Source organism: Vanacampus margaritifer, chromosome 5 (genome assembly GCF_051991255.1).
Source record: "Vanacampus margaritifer isolate UIUO_Vmar chromosome 5, RoL_Vmar_1.0, whole genome shotgun sequence".
Lineage (NCBI taxonomy): Eukaryota > Metazoa > Chordata > Actinopteri > Syngnathiformes > Syngnathidae > Vanacampus > Vanacampus margaritifer.
Window position 1 is genome coordinate 17,441,386 of NC_135436.1, and position 21,643 is coordinate 17,463,028.

Consider the following 21,643-nt stretch of genomic DNA (forward strand, 5'->3'; position numbering starts at 1 on the left):
ATTATTATCATCATCATCATCATCATCATTATTATTTCACCTCTTTTTGATTTTTTATTGATTGTACAATCGTAAAAATAAAACCTTAACCCACAGGCCTTATAAGGAAGTATTAGAAAATGTATTATTATTATTATTATTATTATTATTATTAATATCATAATCAACGTCATTTTTATTATTATTATTATTATTATTATTATTATTATTATTATTATTATTATTATTATTATTATTTAACCTGGTTTTGATTTTTAATTGATTGTACAATCGTAACGATAAAACCTTAACCCACAGCCCTTATAAGGAAGTGTTATTATTATTATTATTATTATTATTATTATTATCATCATCATCATCATCATTTTCATCATCATCATCATCATTATTATTATTATTTCACCTCTTTGATTTTTAATTGATTGTATAATCATAAAAATAAAACCTTAACCCACAGGCCTTATAAGGAAGTGTTATTTATTATTATTATTATTATTATTATTATTAATTATAATAATGTCAACATCATTATTATTATTATTATTTAACCTATTTTATATTTTTTATTGATTGTACAATCGTAAAGATGAAACATTAACCCGCAGCCCTTACAAGGAAGTGTTATTATTATTATTATTTTTATTATTATTTTTATTATTATTATTGTTATTATTATTATCATCATCGTCATCATCATCATTATTTCAAAATCCTAAGAGTTTGTCGAACATCCCAGTTCCACTTTAATTTTGCAAAAGGCTAATCACACCACGGAAACACACATACAATAACACACACACACATGTATATGTATATATATATATATATATATATATATATATATATATATATATATATATATATATATAGTGTAGTAGCATGCAGATGTAAAGTAGGACTCCCGCAGCTTATCTTTAGGCGAGTGTCACAAAGTCATTGAAAAGGAAGACAAGGACTGTACTTTAGGTGATCTGTCATGCACATACTGCAGGCTACAGAGTATTGCCAGGCACACCATCCTGAGGGTGTCTAGCATTTGTGCGTGTGTGTGTGTGCGTGTGTGGGGGGTCAGTGTGCCTGCGGTATCACCAAAGCCAAAGTAATCAACAAGAGGGAGAGTGAGTGAACTTGGCATTGTGTTGGCAGGCCATTTGGGATCTCTTCCCGCTCCTCCTAGTTTCCTCCTCCTTGCACCCCTGAAGTGCACAGTTAATCCTTAAGCTCTACCCCCATTTAAAGACAGGGACATCACGCAAACCTGCCTGGATGCATCACGCTCGCTCACACGCACACAGCTTGCTGCAAACCGAGTTAAGAAAGAGAGCAGCGCAGCGGGGGGCTAAGCTATGATGTGGGGGCAGCGGCAGGTCAAATATCTGTCTGCTTATTTTCAATTGGTCTCCAGCAGCAAACAACATGTCCGTGGCAAGCTGTGGATGACGACATAGGGACGAGAAAGGGCTCGTGTGCAGCTGCATGATCATCTCGTTCAAATGGTTACTGGAATGTTTGTGAGTCATTTTGACATTCAAGACTTCAATGTATCTATTATTGGAGAAGTCATACATTTATGGACAGTTAATCTATTTTCATATTATTGTGCACACAGCCTAATATTGTAATGGACACCTCCCACTTAGATCAGCAGGTATATTGTAATGCTGTGTATGTAATGCTGCACTAAGGAAAATTGAAAAGCAGGATATACCCCGCTTGGTGATTAATAGGTCAGACCTTGAAGCGTTCTGGAGGAAATTAAATTTCAAAAATGGCTCACAATCTCACTAAGGCGTCACCTAGCACTGATGGGTAGTAACGGGCTATTCCATTACATTCACTTATACTGAATCAGGGATGTTCGATACCACTTTTATTCACATCGACATAAGTTTGAGTACTCAACTCTTGAGTGGTGACGGATACTTTTCATACATGAAATTTCACCCCACAAAAAACAATGACAGATCGCTTTAAAGAGAGACCAATAAATCAAAAATATTGCACATTTCCTTAAAAGCGCATGCAATTAGTGGCAATTTTCTATTCTTCTCATTTCTAATTGTTTGTCCCTGATCATAAAATGACCACAAGAGGGCGGTATTTGTTGGTTGACTGCTAAACACTGAAGGCGAAGTAAAAAAAAATGTCATAGATGTCACTGGATCACACAAATTTTTCTCGATTTTTCATACAGGCACGCTTCTCCATAAAGAGAAGTACAGTTTACAGTATGTTTTAAGGGAAGAAGAGAGGGAAGAAATTGATAAATGGCAGGTTTATTTTCCTGCTCTAAAAGCATTTGTTCTATCCAAGTAAAAATAATGAGTAGGCAGTGCACATTCAAAGATGCTGATGTTGCAGTAACACAAGTTGATGTAGCAGGAAAATAAGCATGAGTCATGATGAAGTAACATTTCTACCGAGAAGAGAAACAAACCATCTGCCTTGTCATGTTAACACATTGCTGCACTATTTTAATGTTTCATTTTGTGATGTTTCCTTTTGTGAAACACAAAAAAACAGAAAGTTGGGTACCGCTTTATAAAGGGAGGTTATGCACATTTCAAGCCGCAAAATCATGGCGTAATGACACACAGACACACACGAACACACACCAAATGGTCGAGGTTTTGGGGGGGGGGTGAAACTGATTATTAGAATATAAATCATGTAATTGTGGGAAATTGATATGACGTGTGATTAAAGTGAGATCTGACCTTGGTCACGAAATGAAGTAAACTCAAGTCAAGGTACAAACACTTAATGTACTTATTTCGAATTTTCACTACTCTGTACTTAGTATTTTACTTTTTAATTGTTATTAAACTTTGCAGTTGAAGTATTGATATGCGTTGTAATTCAATGTATGTACTGCCACTGACTGTAAGTGTAAACCACTAATGTAAGTAATATGAATCCATAATAAAAATGGAACGAAAATAAATAAATACTATCACACTTAACGCTTCAATTTGATAGTCAAATACTTTAACTTCTTATTTTTGGCTAAGATTTTTGTACTTATACTTAAGTATCGTTTTCAAGTACCTTACAAGACTGCTTCTATTTTTCTTTTGACTTTATAGCTGTTTATTTGCAATGCTCATGTTACGCCTGTGGAGGGCGACATTGTAATTTAACGCTGTATCTTGTTGGTGAGTGAAGAATCCGAAGAAGAAAGCAAGCGGTATACTTCCGGATTAATGCTGACGCGTCCCTCTTTTGCTCTCCTAGCGACGTGTCAGTCCTCTTGTGTCCGCAGCCGAGTAGTCAACTAGGACGCTCATTCACTCCTCGCAGTTATGGCACCTAAAGTGAACAACAAACAGCAGTCAGAGGAAGACCTTCTCCTCCAGGACTTCAGCAGAAACCTCTCGACGAAGTCCACCGCGCTGTTCTACGCGAATGCTCTCATTGTTTCTGCCATCCCCATCTGTAAGTACTTAGCCCCTGCTAGTTGATAACTGCAAGCAGCAACAATTAATGAAAAGACGTTGCATTCGATGCTATTATTAAAATGAATATCATTTGCAATCAGCTGCAATTGAGATACAACGTGGTGATCAGCTAACGTTAGCATAACTGCATTGCTACAGGTAGGCTTTTTCCAAAGGAAGCTCAATGTAACCTGTGGTATGTAATCACTATGACGTCATGTTTGATTTGGTTCCTGTGTATCTGTAGGGTTGTTCTGGAGGATTTGGCACATGGACCTGGTCCAGTCTGCATTCCTGTACACGGTGATGACTCTGGCTAGCACCTACCTGGTAGCTTTCGCCTACAAGAACGTCAAGTTTGTTCTCAAGCACAAGTAAGATGGACAGACACCCCCCCCCCCCCCCAATTTAACCAATATACTGGGGGAAGTATGAGGCACTGTGTGTTTATTTTAGAAAACACATTATCTCATTAAAAGTTCTCCAACTTGCGCTGTTGCAATTGTTTGAGTTGTTTTTATGGCGCAGAAATTCACAGACAGTACTTGAAACTTTCCTTCTCGCCAGCTCTTGTCAAATTTTCTTTCCCGTTGCCTCCAGAGTTGCTCAAAAACGCGAGGATGCCGTTTCCAAAGAGGTGACCAGGAAGCTGTCCGAGGCTGACAATCGCAAGATGTCCCGCAAGGAGAAAGACGAGAGGTGAAAACGTGCTGTTGAGAATGACATCTTTTTTTATAAATCGTAAAATACATATATTGGCCCTTTAGCACAATATTTAAGTTGCTGTTTTCTGTTGGCCTAGAATCCTGTGGAAGAAGAACGAGGTCGCTGACTACGAGGCCACCACCTTCTCCATCTTCTACAACAACACTCTCTTCCTGGTGCTCGTCATCATCGCCTCCTTCTTCCTGCTCAAGAACTTCAACCCTGCCGTGTATCCTTTCTTATCATCCCACACAAACAATTCAGTAGAAAGTGTTTAATGTGAAACACAAAAAAAAAGGTAGCTTTTGCCTTGACAGTTTTTTTCCCCACAGCAACTACATCTTGTCAATCGGCGCTTCCTCGGGACTCATCGCTCTGCTGTCCACCGGATCCAAGTAGATAATGATAGTGTGAGGAAGGGTGGGATTTTTGGGTTGAGTACTTTTGACAAAAGTTGGGACTGGGGAACAATGTCGCATTTCAACTTCATGAAATTCATGAAGTTCATTCAAAAAATCTGGAGGCTCTTTCTCCAGGTGTATCTTTTTTGTAACAATAAAAAAAATACCCCATGATATGTGGTCATTGGTTGTATTTCTAAATCAACTAATTAAAAAAAAAAGACTGTTTCCTTTGGCAAAACATTTATTCAGGGTCTGGTACATATAAATGTTATGCATAGAAAATAACACACTTATGGTTGGCATGTCGCCTCAACTCAAAACCGGTTCGCACCCACAACTGGAGATGATTAATTTTCAGTCTAAACAAGAATGGAAATTTGTAGCTTAGTTTTAAATGAAGTCATACTAGTTACTGATATTAAAATTATCATACCTGGCTATCATAACTTATTAACTTCAGACTTGTGTCCTTTTCACACATGTACCAAAATGAAACTCATGCTGGTTGAGTGGTAAAACATCACCAACACTGTTAAGTCATCTTTCCACGCACAAATGTACTTAGGTAGGGCTGGACCTGTTGTTACCTTCCGCAACAACTGACATCACATCGTCACGCATCCTTTGAATGGATCAACTTCACTGCCTGGTCGCTACATCGTTAAATAATAATGTGCGAATTATTATTTTTTAACCCTGGGCGTCCACTGACCAGTTTGAGGACCACTGGTTTAGAGACCAATATGTTAACATTTTTGGGAACTTAATGAATAATTTCTTCTGACAAATGAAATACCCCAGTGATCTGTTTTATTGTTGAAAATTAAGAATACACTCTGAGAATGAGTGACTCAACAATGCAACTTCAAAATAACTATTTACATCATATTAATAACCATATACAGTAGTGTACAGTTTTGAAATCTTATGGCTGTATGTTAATATGTTACAAGGCATACCCTAACATTCTACAAAATGTACATGAAAATAAACCTGTTAAGTAAACTTCTGCTCCAATGCCACTACAGTAGCCTATAAGGAATACTTTTAAAGTATAACCTTTTTACATGAAATCAGTAATAATTATAATGCAAATAGCCGCGTTTGCTCCATCCACTCAGCAATGCAAGGTTTCAATAATATGCAGAACCTCAAGATAGATAAAAGTGAGCGCTTTCTTCTCCTACATTCACTTCCTTCATTGGCCGCATGGGGGCGGCATCTTTCCATCTGGCCAACGGAAATGCGACGTCTTTCCCTAAGGGAGGAAATTAACTAAGCAGCACTTGTTTGAATCGTGCGCTTTGTTGAACCCAAGCAGCAGAGAAAACATGCATCTATTAAGTTTTATCTATCCGATTAAGCCTACATAGCCTTTTTTAAATATATAGGCCTCTGCACTGAAGTTACTTGCTAGGTAGTAAACAATCAGGACTTTTTTGTTAAAAGCATATTTGTTGTCTCCATAATTCCTGAGACATTGCCACTCACGTTTATGTGTGTGCGTATGTGCATTGCATCCTAAGCAGTGTTGACTTTTGCTAAAATGTAGCAATATTAATGAGCCAAGCAGGTTCGAGTCATTTGGGAGCATACAAGTTGGTAGTAGTGTAACACTCAAATGAAAGCCGCTTTCACACTGCCTGTAAGGGAAACAAAAAGTCACTCCTCCACAAAAGTGCACAAAGGTGTTCCATGAATATTCCACTTTTGAAGGTCGCAACAGAGCCATAAATGAGAGGGAAAGCCACAAAGGTGAGAAGCTTTACACTCAGCACCGACTTTTACCACCGTGTTGTGTTGAAAGTTTTTTTGACTCACTTACGGTGGACCGAAAAAAGTCTGCATATGTCAAATGCCTTCTTTTTTTTTTGTCAAGTGAAAACTGCGACCAAGAAAAATCATTTAAGAGATAAACTTCCTACATTAATATGACCTTAACCTGCACTGCTATTTGAAACTGTTCATAATTCCCTCCACCTCGAATTAGTTCCCGCAGAAGAAAAACAGCCCAAAAGCATGCTCACAAAAACTTGGCATTTAAACAGGGGTGTGTAGACTTTGTATACCCGCTGTAGGTCTTTTCTGATTTAATGCTGTGTTGCTGTGAATGCAAGCACAATCATGTCAATCAGCTGCCTTACTGGGTTCTGTGTGAAAGTCCAACAAGCTCTTCTTTTCTGGCTCGGATGCCGTTAGTGGCTTATTTTTGGTGGGGGGGGGCTTAACTTGCTCCCACTGTACATACAAGTTGCTATCAAGCAAGGCACTTTTTCTTGAAACACTCCTGATGTGCCATTTGCTATATATACACTCGTAGAGAAGTCGCTTGAGAGCAGGGGTGGGCAAAGTATGGCAAGTCCTGTACAATCCACGTTGTTCTTTAATCCAACCGACTGAGCATTTACATGATGCATTCATTTAATTGTAACATAACTTTACATTCACATTGTATCTTCCTCATCTACTAATGGCGAGGTCCATTTGTCCACCTGCCGGTCTCTTGGTGCAACTGTGTGAGGTTCTCAAACTATTTAATTTCATATGTAGTTACTTCATATGTACCTATGGCTAAAACGCAAAATATGGAGCGTCATTGCTTGTAGTTCAATAAAATATAATACAGTTGAGTACAGCATACAGGTAGAGCCTAAAAATATTTCCCGATGAGACCACCAGGGGTCGCAGTTTTTCCATTTCAGCGAGTTGGGGTGCGATTGTCCAGTTCTGCCGCGATTGGCAACGTCGCTCTGTGTACTTCGGTCCTAAAATAAAAAAAATAAAAACATCAAAAATAGAATGTATTCCTTGAGCACAAACGTTTGCCCACCTCTGCTCTAAACATTAACACGCTACGCTAAGCTGAACTAGAAGCGTCAAAGAGAGTTTTATCAGTTTCCCCTCGTGGAACCGAGCGGGTCGGCTCACACCGACCAGGTCATGCAATGCGGGTTCTGTTCCAGTCCTGGGCAAGCCACAGCAGGTCCGTGGTAGCGGTATGACAAGTCTGTAGCATCCTTGACCTCTCGGTGGTCCTACAAGCAAGGTCTAGGAGCGGTAGTCCTTCTTACTGTACGGCTTGTTGCCCAGAATGTGGTCGATTTCAGACACCACGTGAGACGTCATCTTGGGAAGGACCTGGATGATGTGACACGTGATTATTAATACCGGGAGGATGTCAGAAATATACAGAAATAAAGTTTGATTCAGATGATGTTAACATAGCTTTGATAATGCCGCCAGAGTGCAAAAACTGAAAAGAACAGTTCATTTATTTTTATCAGGTGTGTAAATGCATCTTGAAGATGTGTTCATGTGTCCGTGTTCTCACCTGTATGGCCCCAAGGTTCTCTGTGAGCTGCTGGGGATTGGATGTTCCCAACAGGACTGAACTCACACCTTCATTCCTTAAACACCATGCTGCAGACACAAGACAAGGCGGAAGCTCGAATTGTTGTAAACTGATGCGTTTACCTTTCGATTTACTTCTGCGAATCAACTATATGTTTTTTATTTTAAATTATCTGTATGCAAATACAGTACTTGTTTGAGATTTTGTTTTGTTTTTAAAGAAAGGAAGGTATTGATTTTTTTTGGGTGACAAGTATTAGAACCAAGAGGTTAGCCTGCACTCTCTTCATTACAAAAAAAAAAAAGTACTGTGGTGCCTGTTGTTTAATTTGTTCCATGACCACGCTCATAAGTCAAAGCACTTGCATCTCAATGAATGGTAACACCATTAAGCTGTTCCAGCCCCCCAATACAACACCAATAAAAGTTTTTTTAATGTATTTTTTTCGTACCATATTGTACCGTACTTTATAAAGCCATACAGTAGTAATATAAATAAAACGAAAAAAATTATTGAATAGGTTTTGCATCCGTTCATCATGCAGCTCCTTCTGGTGTGAGCCTTGACCGCCAGGAAGCAGTACAGTATAATTTACACGTACAAATGAAGGAGAGATTTATCATTTTTCCACAGAGGATAAAGAATATGTGACTATTTTTAAATAATCAGTCTACATGTGTTGCTGCACAGTTTGTTGAAATATATAAGATAAAGGCTAGTTTCCTTAGCTCGTGTCTGGTGTTTAGGATTGTGTATAATCTATCGTATAAGGCAAAGCTATGTGGTTTGTTTAGTAAATATAGGCTACAATGTGTAATTCTCTTATGTTTTTGTTTAGTTTGACGATAAACTTCAACTGTGAGCGGCAATCATCAGCTTAAAGCCATCACTTGGCCTCTTTTTGGGGGGATAATGGTTTAATATATGCCAAACTACTGCTTGATGTGAAGTGTGCTGAGTCCACTGCCAACACCAATCAATCAATCAATCAATCAATCAATCAATCAATCAATCAATCAATCAATCAATCAATCAATCAATCAAGTAATTTTTTTACTCCTTTCGATGATGCCATTGGTTTAAAGACGCAGTGGAAATGTAATCAATTTCCATCGCCCTAGCTTTTATCTTTAAGCCAAGAGCACCATCTAGAGGAGTAAAAAAAAAAGTTGACAAGCACGAGTGCAGCAGCGAGGCTGAAGTCCGTCTTACCCACAGCCAGCTGAGGTAACGTGCAGCCCAGCTTCTCTGCAATGTGGTTGAGCTCCTTCAGCTTGGCCTGCTGCTTTCGTCCGTCTTCGCTCACTATTTTTTCTTTAAGCCATTGATACGACTAGAACAGTAAGAAAGCGGGAAAGTGGAAACGTGAGCTCACCTTTGTGTATTTCAAATGTATTATTTGAACATGCAGCATGCCACAAGTGCGTTCATTTAAAGTGTTTAATTAAGCTAACATTTCGGAACTGTGCGCATACCTTCATGGAAGCCCTGGAACATTCCGGAATGCCATTCTCATATTTCCCTGTGATGATGCCGCACGCCAGCGGCGACCAAGTCATCGCTCCCACTCCTGCAACGGGACCGCGCGCGTCAATAAATAACTGTGGAAAGTAGACGATACGACAGCAAAGACTCCTTGCCTATCTTGTGATAAAGTTCAGGAAGTTGCACTTCCACTTTCTCCCTCTGGAAAAGATGGTACTCCGCCTGCTCGCACACCGGAGGGATCAGATTAAACTGTCTTGCCACTGAGTACGCCTCCTGCAAGAACAAAGACGGACCAAGAATTGGGAAGCCAGATGGATTCATTAGTCTGCTTCTTTGTCATTATAGAAGATAGGAGAGGAGGAAAGAATTGAAGGCGGGCAGACACTGATGGCCTGGGACAGACTTAAAGAGACGAGAGATGGATGAGAGAGGTTTAATCAAATGGTGGCAATCAGGCACTTAATGTTAATTAAAGTCAGCAAATCAATATTCCATCGACTTTGTAGTTCCGACTCCGAATGAGTACAATTAAAAAAATAATTGTAATTTTGGTCAAGAATAGCAATTTTTTGTAATTATTACAAATTGTTCCATTGCAAATATACATTATTAATTTATGTATTTATTTTCATGCTTACCATGATCTCCATGGCCGTCCACCGAGACGTTCCCCAGTACATTGCCATGCCTTGGTTGATGACATAGGTCATGGCCCGGACGATCTCTGTTAGATAAACACAAACCGTCATTTAGTTGAGGTGACTGGGATAATATTTTGAAATGTGATTTTTTTGTGTGTGTGTTTTAAATTTAAATATTGTAGCTGTATTCATCACTAATGGGTTTTTTAACACTCTTAAGAAAAAAGAACTGTCCTAGCAAGATTTTTTTTTTACTTTGTTAAAAAAAAAAGAAGTAGTTTTGACTGATATCTTTTGTAAAATTGTGAGAAAAAAAAGTGATCTACTCTAAAAACAGTTGGGTAAAAAACACAATTTGGGCCAGTATTGGACCGATCCCCTACTTCGGTCAAATTGGCCCAACAATAGAAATTTGTGGTGTTGACCCCCCCAAATTAAGTCATTTTCTAAAAAGTAATCCCACAAATTTGAGAAAGTTGGGTCAAATTGACCTAAGGAGGGGATCTGTCCATTTTCGACCCAATTGTCTGCTATGGATTTTTTTTTAAATGATGGTATTTTTTCTGCTGTATGTGTACACAGTACAATAATTAAAATATACCCAACATATTTTTTGTGTTTTTATGCTATGATTTTTTTGGATGTATTTTTTATGATGTATGTGTTTTATGTCTGGCATAATATATGGTCCAGTCTAATCTTGGCCTCCCAGAAGTAGTTGCGACTGGGACTGAGTAAATTGTGGACAAATGGATCTTCTCTCCAAAAATGTAAAGTAAACAACAAATGAATACAGAAGGGATAGTACACAGCTGCATCTTTTGAATGCAGTAATCTGACAACTCATTACTGATCCCAATTCACCAACCTACCAATCTCACATAGTGAATCTTATGTTCTAGCCTACCACAGCTCTAATGATGCAATTAGCGCTCAAACAGTGCTGACAGCAGGAGCCAACAAAAACTCAGACTTGGGACTGTCATTAGGGCCATACATCATCACCCCGGCACAGAACTCTAATTACACTACAATCTCCCTCAGTAATTGCGTCACACTTATTTTCCTGCTTCTAGGTGAAGCGATTGTGTACGAAGGTTAAGAACAGGGTAGGACGGAAGCAAAAGTAAGACACGGAGAACTATACTAAATTGACTCAAGGTTAAATTCTGCAAAAAAAAAAAAAAGCCCTAGAACTTTCAGACGAGCTACTGCCGCACTATACAGAACCCAGAACTAAACCCTATCAAACAACTGTGGAATGAACTTGAACTTGAAATTAAAGTCATTTAACTCTTCCAAAAAGTCTTCCCAGAAAAGTAGAAGCTGTTATTACCACTTTCTTCAGGTGTTTAAAAAAAAAGTGCTCCAAATGTGATGCAAGTCAAATTTAGTAAGTTTGTACATAGCAAAGGAGAGAGAGAGAGAGAGAAAGAGGAAAAAGAATACTTTCTGTGCACCCCAAAAACAAAACTCTGGGGTGATTAAAAATGATTATTCTAACAAACTCCACTAGGAGGTGCTAACAACCTTATTACCACCGCTTGTTTACGGCAGTAGCCATGTTTTATGGCAGCCTAAATGGTCACCTAATCTGTTAATACATAGTATTCACTGGCGTCACGGGATCGCGAGCCCGCCCCTCATGGTGGGGCAACTTTCCGGTGAAGTCAGCTTTGCTTCTATTGAGTTTACGCCAAATTTATTGACGAATGTCAACGTTACTTGTGTAAGCAAGACGTATGCGGAAGATTTAGCTCAACACTCTTTGTATGTACACGTTGAAACGTTTGGTTGGTTGAATCGATTGGATTACAAACATTTGCCGATACCGCTCGCACCGGACGACTTGAAAACGTATGCTCTGAGGTAGAATGGCTCTCAAAACACGGACATTCTTGCGTCTTCTGTACTGTCTGATTTTATTGGTTGCTATGTGCATTTATCGATTGTGAATTCGAGGTGAAGAATCTCGGGTTATTTTTAAACCAAGTAGCTAGTTCCCCCGAACACGCTAGCTACTAGCGCTAGCATGTTACAATGAAAACAACAACAACATTGTTGATTCATCACTTATTTTCTTACACTTTAACAACAATTTCAACTTTTGGGCTGCTGGGAAAGGAAAATAAGAGACCTTGGAGAGGGTATTTGGAGAGATCTTGTAGGCATTATTTGATTACTTTATTAAGTGTAACCTTTGCGTGTTCAAAATAATTGAATTGAGATCTCATGAAGAAGTTTTCCTTGCAAGAATTTATTAAGAGCTCTTAAGACACAAAAGAAAGCCTACATTTGAAAGCAATGTCCAGCCCCAAGTGTGTATCAAATAGAAAACACCCACTCTTTTTATACATGAAAAAGGTTTCTCTCCCCCTCTCAAACTGGACAAAGGGTTAGTGATTATAATAAGCAGACATGTGATATACGGACATGTTTACTCCAGCTCCCCTACCAGCTCGGAGAAATGATGTAGACAGGCTTTGACCTTGGACCTTCAGTTTTTACGACCAAATGACTAATGACATGAGGACTTTGACAACTTTCAAAACATACACATTCTTATCTCACGAACTGGAAAAGGGAGTGAAAAAGTCCAATATATTTCACACAATCGTTATCAGTGTTATTCATTAAAATACACACAGTTATATGGCACCTATATACTTATAAGTAAATTCAAAAACAGTAAAAATATCAATTGAAAATGTTAAATGTCTTCAATCTCAAAATCGAACATATTGACCACAAATCTATTTTTAGCCAGAGCTAGCCACGGCTAGCAGCTCACAATCGCATTATGGTAAAAGCATTTTTACCATCTTGCAGTGACACATACCTTAATCAAAATGGTCAGAACACACTTTGGTAGACTTTGTCGGTTGGAAATCCTTTCGATGTATCTTTGTAATTCTGGACACTTTTTTGCCGTTCCCATTCGACATTCCATGGACCAGCATCCCCAAGTGGGGCAAATGACGGCATGTGAATACTATCTAGAAGCATCATTTCACATCTTTGTTCGCCCAATTTTGCGACACTATGAAGCGGTTTGTGAAAATCCAGAATGAATGAACAAATAAATAAATCAAAGTAACTTGTAGTAAGCAGCACGGGCGCTCCTCAGCATTTGGTTTGGCTGTTTGCCCCATCAAAGGCGTGCTGGGTCGATAGGTGGGGGTCGGTGACGTCATGTGAATACTATGTATAAAAACAATTGATGAACTTCCATGAAGCTGTGAATTCATGACATAAATCACGAAGGGGTTTTTTTAAAATGATACCCAGTCAGTATAACTAACTGCAATCATCCTCATACCATCCAGTTGCTGGGAAAGCGACAACATTATGAGTGGTGTGCGTGTGTGGGAGGTGTGCAAGGCATCCTTGGCCACACCACAAACCTCGCTAAGCATCTGAGACGTAATCACAACATAATGTGAGAAGGTTGACCAGCGGCATGCAAATACACCAAATAAATATTAATTACAATCTGCCACCAGCTGCCTGGGTCCATGTGTCATTTGACACCGACGTCTTTGTTCCACCACAACCTGCCAGTTAAACTTAAATGGTCCAGCCAATTGGAACATTATTCACTCCATGCAAACAAACAAACTTTTGGAACGTTACTGATGCAGGTTTGAATGTAAAATAAATAATAAGGTAAATTATAAGGACAAGGTTGTGGAGTTGTGGACACAATATTCAAGTGATTGTGGTTTCACAGGCGCCCCAGAAGGTTAGTGCCTCACCTTCCATTGGGGTGTTGCTGTCAGGGCGGTTGGCAAAAACCACATCCACGTACTCCAACTGCATTCTCTGTAGAGAGCCTTTCAGCCCTGAGTGGCACACGTGAGGGCGCATTTAGATGGACAAAACCTTCTTTTCATCCACTGACTTCTTTGAAGCCCATCAAGTAGCGTTTTATAAAGATGGGAAAATGAAGCTTCATGAAGCACTTGTGATATTTTTTAAAATTCCTATAGAATAGATGGTGCTCTTGGTTCAGATAAAGGTTAGTGCAACGTAACTTCAGCCAACTAGAGAAGTAAAAAAATATATATATATATATACTGTATATGTATGTATGTCACAAGTGCTTCATGAAGCTTCATTTGCCCATCGCTATCGTTTTAGCCATACCTTCAATAATGTGCTTTCTAGACAGGCCTCTTTCGGTCTCTGCTCTGATGGCACAAAAATAAATTATGCACAAAGTTTTATTTACTTGTTGTCAGTGCAGCTATGACTGGCATAAGTTATGTACATAACTGTAAATATTTCAAATATTCTCACAAAAAAAAAAAAATATTGTTGCACTGTAGAACTCGTCACTTACTTTCCTCCCCAATAAAGTTTGGTTGTGATGACCAAGCTGGATCTCCTACAAAATAGCAAAAGAGAGAATGAAAGGAGCCTTGAAAGATGGTTGCTGTATTGATTGTATGCTCGGTAGTGAATTACCTTCAGGGTCGATACAGCATCTTTTTGTCTTATTTACTACTCTAGTCTTCAAATCAGACTTTTTCTGCCTACAGTCACTATTTAAATCTAGTTGCTTTGGCTTTCTTGTCATCACTATTCCAATCACAGGCTGTTTGGTGTTGATTTTGTTTCTCTTTGAGTCTCTTTTATGGCGGCAAGATGGATTGAGCTTATACGGTATATAACATTACTGCCATTACCTCCAGCACTTCTTCTTGATAATGCTTCCAAGAATCACTTCGGCCCTGCAAGGCAGAATGAAAATGACTACAATCACATTTTGATGCAATGATTTTATGGGCAACACACAATAAAAGAAACCTTGATTTGGTTTTGATTGTACAATATTAACAATGGGTATGCCATTGTAGCACACAATCTGAACTTAACCTCCATTTCAGTTAACAATATCCAAACATAATACTCGTTGCTGCGAGTTGGAGCGGAGGTGCGTAAAACCGGAGAAGCTCGGACAACACCAACCTGCCACCCGCATAGACTTCAGCTGTGTCGAACAGGTTGACCCCGCCCTCGTAGGCAATGGTCATCAGCTGCTCTGCAACCTGGCAACATACGATTAACCATGAGGACTGAAAAGCTCCATCTCATAATAAGCAACATGCTTGAATGTCCAGGAATGAGACAAGCACGCTACCACTGAGCCATGCCGCCCCGACATGACCCGATATGACGCAATTGATCTTTATAATGAAGAAGAAAATGCCTCCTTCATATGTAAGAATGTATCAAAATACAGCATGTTTAGTATTATGAACCAGTAAATGTAATTAAGCAACAAAAATACTCACAAACAATAAAGCAAATGCAACTTCCACTTTTTACTCCAAAATTAGTTCATAAATATGTCCATGTTTAGTGCTAGTTTGATACTGTAATCTACAGTAACGGGTAAAATATTTTCGAATGCAGCAAACACTGTATTTTATTTGATACGTTCAATACCTGTATTAGGATCACAACATGTAATATGAAGGCTTCCTCGAATGATTAATAGTTTAGTTTATTGTTCTTTTGCGTGTATTCTTGTGTTTTTACTTCAGGTCAAATGGCTCAGCCTTAAAATTCAATCGCTTCCCATTAAATATGATCACGATAAAAGATGAAAACATGACAAGTCCATAAAAATGGGTACTAAAAGATGATTTTAACAAGTTATTATTGCGGCCAAACTGCTCCCGTGGGACGTTGAAGCTGCACAAGCTCAGCTTGAAAAATCAATTCTAGTGAGCCAATGATAAAATAGTCGGGCTGATGTCATCTCACAGCCTCCGCCTCGACTCCGGTCCTCCCTTTTATCTTCTCTTCAAAAGCCTCAAGGACACCCAGTAAGCAGGAGAGCAGGGAGCAACAATGCACAGATGTTGAAAGAGTCTGCGTCTCTTTGCTCTTCAGACCAAATCAATCAAAAAAAAAAAACATTTGGATTTTAGTAATGCACCAACATTATTTGTCCAGAAGTTAGGCAAAAGCAAAATTTAGTAACAAATCGTTTTGGTCCTACAAAATCTCAAAAAGGTCAGTTTATATACTGTATTGTTAGGATTACCGGAAACGCTAAATGAGTAGGGATGGAACGATATACAAACATCACGATACAATATTATCACAAAATGAAGGTCACGATACGATATTTATCATGATATTGTGGGGTTGGCGGTACAAAAAAAAAGGGTCACAATAGTGTAAAAAATGAGCTCATACTAAAAAAAAACACACACACACAATATTGTGCTTTTGTATATTACACCAATGAAAAATATTATTAAAATGTTATGAATATTATATAAAATATATATATATATATATATATATATATATATATATATATAGATATATAGATAGATATATAGATATACCGTATATTGAGGCACTTACGCACTTGATTGCTAATGGAAGCAAACATTGAGTTCCTACACATATTGACTCTTTTCACAAGCATATTACGTTCCCCTTCATCTGACCATTATTGTGGATTTTAAACATAGAAGGGCCAAAACATGCCTTGTGAAAATTAAATTGCACTAAAAAAAAAATACCCACCAGAGGGTGCCAGAACTGCACAAATGGAAATCAACCCGACTTTTTTTCGTGGCATGATGACGATAATATATTGTAGCAATTTTAATATCGCAATATCACAATATTGTCGTTATCGTTACATCCCTATAAATCAGTGGTCTCAAACTCGTGGCCCGGGGGCCATTTGCTGCCCACAGGTTGACATTTTGCGGTCCTTACTTGACATCAAAGTATATTGTTAGTGCGGCCTCTACCTTTTTTCTGCTGCTCCATAGCCCTGCACGTTTTGTGTGTGTTTATTTGAAATACAATTACAAAGTGGCACAAGTTTAAAGAAAAGATATCCTGTCACCCAGTCCCAGTCGTGTCTTCCTCAAAACGTGCCGTGAAGAAAAGGTTGGCCAAAATCAAGAAAAGCAGTGAATATAATGTTGAATATCTTGAATGCCGGAAAAAGTTGTGGTGCTCAAGAAATCAGACACCATTACTCAACTAGACACTTTGGTACTCGGGAGATTAAAGAGACAACCAGGTCACCAATGTTAATGTTCTGAACTGTTATTAAGATTCAGAAGACTGGATAAGTTGTACTTTTCTTTTTTCATGTGAAGACATGTATCATCCAGTGAGCAAAAAAAAATAAATCTTGGTTAACTCAAGAAAGAAGGCTACTCAAACCTCCCACATGCAACCCACACAACACTGGCTTCATGGCTACCACATGCAGCATCCACACACATACACGTCTCTGTCTGCATCAGTGTTAACAAATTCCAATTTCCAACTCATCACTCTTCTTCTTCTTCTTCTGCTGCTACTCACAAAGAAGTGAAGGAAAAACACATTCAATATTTAACAGTAGCAGCACACTCATCGGCAAGGATGAGTTCATTTGAAATGTTTCAATGCTGTTTCGATAAGCCTTATAGGCTTGCAGATATCCCCTTGATGGATTACAGAAGGGCTGAATCCTGATCGTGTACCTGCTGACCAAGTGCTCCGATGTAAACAGAAAAACAAATTATCTTTAATTAAAGGGCAAGAGTAAAGTCCACCATGTTGAGCCAATGATCATCTATCACAATAAAAAGTGTCTCGTTGCCAGCAGGTATTGTCTAATAAAGTTATGTCCCTCCTTAATCCTAATCAGACTTACTTGAGTTACATTGTGTTGATTGGTTGATGTTGATGAGCAGGGTCCACACATAATGGTTATCAAGGCAAATTTTCAATTTCAAGGGCTTTCAAGCACATAGACCGTTTCTGTCCTCAGGTCGGAACTAAAACTGTGAAAGTGACAGGATGACACCAGTGACATTGACATTGAATAATGGCGTGTGACTCCATAGCAAAAAGTCTTTAGGGTGAGACAAATAATAGTAGTTACATAAGTCTGTGTGTCCCTTGCATTGTGCACTCTGCGTGCGATTAGAGATACCGCAACAAGGCGATGCAATCGAGGCAATCGCCTTGGGTCCCGAACTGACGGGTGCCCTGAGAGACAGCTGACATTGACCCCGTAACAAATGGGTCCAGGGAGAACAAACCCTGAAACAGTGTTAATTTTGACTATACATTTTTAATTTAGTTTTGGTTATAGTATTTTGACTAAAATGAATGAAAGTTTTAGTCAAAATTCAGTCATCTGGTTGTGTTTTAATTTCAATCCAATTATAGTGGAAGAAAAAAAGAGCAATTTTAGTCGACTAAATTGACAGTTTAGTCGCTATTTCCCTTCAGCATACATTTCAACTTTTATACAGAAAATCATAGCACATCTTTTGTAACTGTAGTTTAACACGCAAGACATATTTAATACAACGGTGTCTTTATTAATTGTAATGTTGAACTGACGATGATATAACTTAGTTTTCACCTAAATAAAAATAAAAAGTGCATAATTGCTTGATATTAATTTTACAGCTGCACAATGAATGCAAATGTGTTTGAACATGAAATAAAGTGCAGTGAACACTGAACAGGTTCTGAGTACTTTCTGGACCTGGAGTCCCCAACCCTGCTTAAGACACTGTAACAACAATGTATGAGGAATACCCCACGTAGGGCCCCTTACTAGCTGGCTGGTGGCTTTGGGGGCCCCGTAAGATGTCTATTATTGGTCTGTATCAACGACACAAGTGCAAATCTCCTTAGATGCCGCAATGACACATTAGGATTTTGGAATCTCCCTAAAGGGACCCCTGATAAGCAGGGTTGTTGTCAAGCACATTATATGTGATTTCATAAATTGATCATTAATTATCATATTATTTTAACTTATTACTCACTATAAAAGAGCTGTATAAAAAAAACTTTATAACAATAACAATGTTCAGGTTTGCATGATACTTTGACACTTTGCATCAGATTAATTTTACCATAAGAGTCATTTTTAGCAATTACAACTCATTGAAACCCCAAAACGTAAAAACATGTTTTTTAATACTTTGTCCTTCACTCCCAAAAACGTATTCATACATGTTTTATGTTTTTTTTTTTATGCAAGAGCACACAGAAGGCTTTGATACAGCTTCTGACATGAAGAGGTCGCTTGAAGCAATGGTAGTTATTACAAAAAACAGCCAGCAGGTGGCAGCAGAGTATAAGAGATCAGGCAGGGTCATGTTGCAACAAGCTCTTTTTGCCAATATTTTCAACAGGTTTGTGAATAATGATGAAACTTAGCTATATTCTAATACTAATTACTGCAAAACGGAAACAGATACAAATGTACTTTTTTTTCCTGATGAAAGAAGAGATTCTAAATTTTCTTTTCTTTTTCTTTTCCATGTTTTTATAGTAATAGAACAGAATAATTTGTGGACCTTGCAAAATCAGTCAAAATCCACTAAAACAGCCGGGAGCGAAGGGGGTTGCTTCAGTGAAAATGGCTGGGAGTGAATGAGTTAAGAACTGTGCTGTATTGTATTTCTGGAATGTTATCAATCATGAGAAAAGCAAGTGTCTGTCAAAACTGATCATTCGGTTTAAAAAAAAAATCGCCAATAAAAGCATGAAAAATAAGAAGAAAATGTATCATACCTCATCTGTTATCTGACCCCCAAACGTCACCCATGTACCTGCAGAGAAAACACAAAGTGACCGTTTAATTTGGACCTGAAATAGCATCGCTTTGTGAGCTCTTAAATATGGGATTAACCCAATGAGGCTGTCATTTTTCCAAGAGAAACAAATTATCCTCTGATGAATTATTATTACATGAGACTGCCTGTTAGCGCTTTTTAATAGTGATGCTGAGTGTGATCGAGTGTCCCGTATCTTGCAGCGTGCATAATGATTTCAGAATACGCGCTGTCGATTAGCATGTAAACAATGCCACAGGCATACCAAAGGTGAACAAATTCCTCCGCAAATTCCCTCAATGAATTATTAATATAGCTCTGTTGCGAGCGAAAACGCTTCCCATTCGAAACTGTTGCAGCATCTTGGAGTTTACAGTGCCACAAAAAAAACAAGCTGCGACAGGAACACCAATTTGTTCGCTTCCAACCTTAAAATGCTGCACGGCTTTAGTGTTACTCAGGGGATTGTAAGGGCTGCTTGACAAGAGATAAGGAAGCAAGCCTGCTATTTCTTGTAGAGGTGATCTGCCACCATCCAATTGTATGCACTTTTTCACTTTATGCTTACTTTCAGAAAAAAAGGTGCACCAACTACTGCTTCTTTTTTCTCGGTACCATATATGCTTTATTTGATTTACATACAAACATAATAGATTGTGATTCAATATCCAACCTTTTACGTTTGGTTTGCTGTTTATCTCGCGCCGGTCCTTTATTTTAACATTGGAAATACGGCACAAGAAAAAGCTCAGCTTGCATCGGGGCTGACCGGCGACCGCAGGTTTAGTACGACTACATTTCCCATGAATCACAGATAAAGAAGGAGGAAGTAGTTCTTGTTCCGCTATGACCACAACAGGTCTGCAGATGACTGTATGACTTTATGTAACTTATACTGTGTGTATAAATGAATAATATATATATTGTGTATACTTAATATGACTGTCTTTGTCCGAATGTGCGCCCTACTCTCAAAATTACCCACAATGCACTCTGAAAAGTAGTGAACATCGATGCTCACTCAACCGGGTTGATAAAGACCGCAATGCATTGTGAGTATGAAAAAAAAATATGGCGCAAGCGCACGAATCAAAGCAATGCATAAAATATATACTACATAAATAATTAATTCATTCAACAAAGGAAATAAAGTATAGTTTTAAAACATTTTCATTCACAATAAATAGTCGGAGATTTATGCGCCGGTGCGTCATGACAGGTACGGGTGGACATTCGGACACAGCCAACGTGAACCCAAGCGTGAATGTGAAAGTAAATAGGAATGCATTTAACTATAAAATTCCTTTTGAATTGGTTTATCGTATGATTTGCTACAACAACTGTGTGATTGACATAAACATGGCCCATACAATTAACTTGCTGACGGGACAAAATAAATAAATAAATAAATAATAATAATAAATAAATAAATAAACAAATGAAAATTTAAAATAAATAAATAAATAAAAAATTGAAACACAAGGCTCAAAGCTGGGACATCTGGCCCCCCTAATTTAAACATATTTTCAAGTACGTTTAAACATATTTGCTAGTATATTCGAACGTATTTAAATATGTTCAAACGTACTTGCAAATACATTTAGGCGTATTTCCACTACGCTACACTTTTAGCTACCTATCAAACTGTTTTCATTTTAGGCTCGTCCTGGTCCTGGCACTTGTTTCTAGGCAGAATTCGTTAGGCCCAAAAATGACTAATGGAAAAAAAAAAAACAGTCTCGCCATCTGACCCACCTCTCACACAGAGTCAGCTGGAAAAGTTTCCAGCCCACCTGTAACCCTAATGAGGACAAACACTATAGCAAATACAGTCAGCAACACAATCTCATCATGCAGAAGTGTTTCCTTTTCTACTCCCACACATAATAATGTCCACTGTTGACTTGTGTTGCTCCTTTGCCAACAAGGGATGACAAGGCGTAATAAAAATGCAGCTAACCACATGCTCAGTTTTATGACAACATATACCCTTTAGTCCACACAT

At 38.3% G+C, this 21,643-nt stretch overlaps 2 protein-coding genes across 3 annotated transcripts in view; one reads left to right on the plus strand and one right to left on the minus strand.

The window, feature by feature from the left end:
• Nucleotides 1–3,184: 3,184 nt before the first annotated feature.
• Nucleotides 3,185–4,717, plus strand: ssr3 (signal sequence receptor, gamma). Its single transcript, XM_077565995.1, has 5 exons — nucleotides 3,185–3,435; nucleotides 3,685–3,811; nucleotides 4,038–4,136; nucleotides 4,240–4,371; nucleotides 4,475–4,717. Exons 1-5 carry the CDS (start codon nucleotides 3,303–3,305, stop codon nucleotides 4,539–4,541), a joined length of 558 nt encoding a protein of 185 aa, XP_077422121.1. The 5' UTR covers nucleotides 3,185–3,302; the 3' UTR covers nucleotides 4,542–4,717.
• Nucleotides 4,718–4,769: 52 nt separating this feature from the next.
• Nucleotides 4,770–21,643, minus strand: part of kcnab1a (potassium voltage-gated channel subfamily A regulatory beta subunit 1a) — a 63,498-nt gene continuing 46,624 nt past the window's right edge. For both annotated transcript variants that reach the window (XM_077565993.1, XM_077565994.1), the window contains exons 3-14: nucleotides 19,598–19,635; nucleotides 14,999–15,078; nucleotides 14,716–14,760; nucleotides 14,370–14,414; nucleotides 14,174–14,217; nucleotides 13,783–13,869; nucleotides 10,025–10,110; nucleotides 9,539–9,659; nucleotides 9,374–9,468; nucleotides 9,111–9,231; nucleotides 7,878–7,966; nucleotides 4,770–7,684 (exon numbers count right to left, since the gene is read on the minus strand). In XM_077565993.1, the coding sequence (XP_077422119.1) occupies nucleotides 7,595–7,684; nucleotides 7,878–7,966; nucleotides 9,111–9,231; nucleotides 9,374–9,468; nucleotides 9,539–9,659; nucleotides 10,025–10,110; nucleotides 13,783–13,869; nucleotides 14,174–14,217; nucleotides 14,370–14,414; nucleotides 14,716–14,760; nucleotides 14,999–15,078; nucleotides 19,598–19,635 (941 nt within the window). In that variant the 3' untranslated portion in view covers nucleotides 4,770–7,594. The remainder of the gene's footprint in view (nucleotides 7,685–7,877; nucleotides 7,967–9,110; nucleotides 9,232–9,373; nucleotides 9,469–9,538; nucleotides 9,660–10,024; nucleotides 10,111–13,782; nucleotides 13,870–14,173; nucleotides 14,218–14,369; nucleotides 14,415–14,715; nucleotides 14,761–14,998; nucleotides 15,079–19,597; nucleotides 19,636–21,643) is intronic.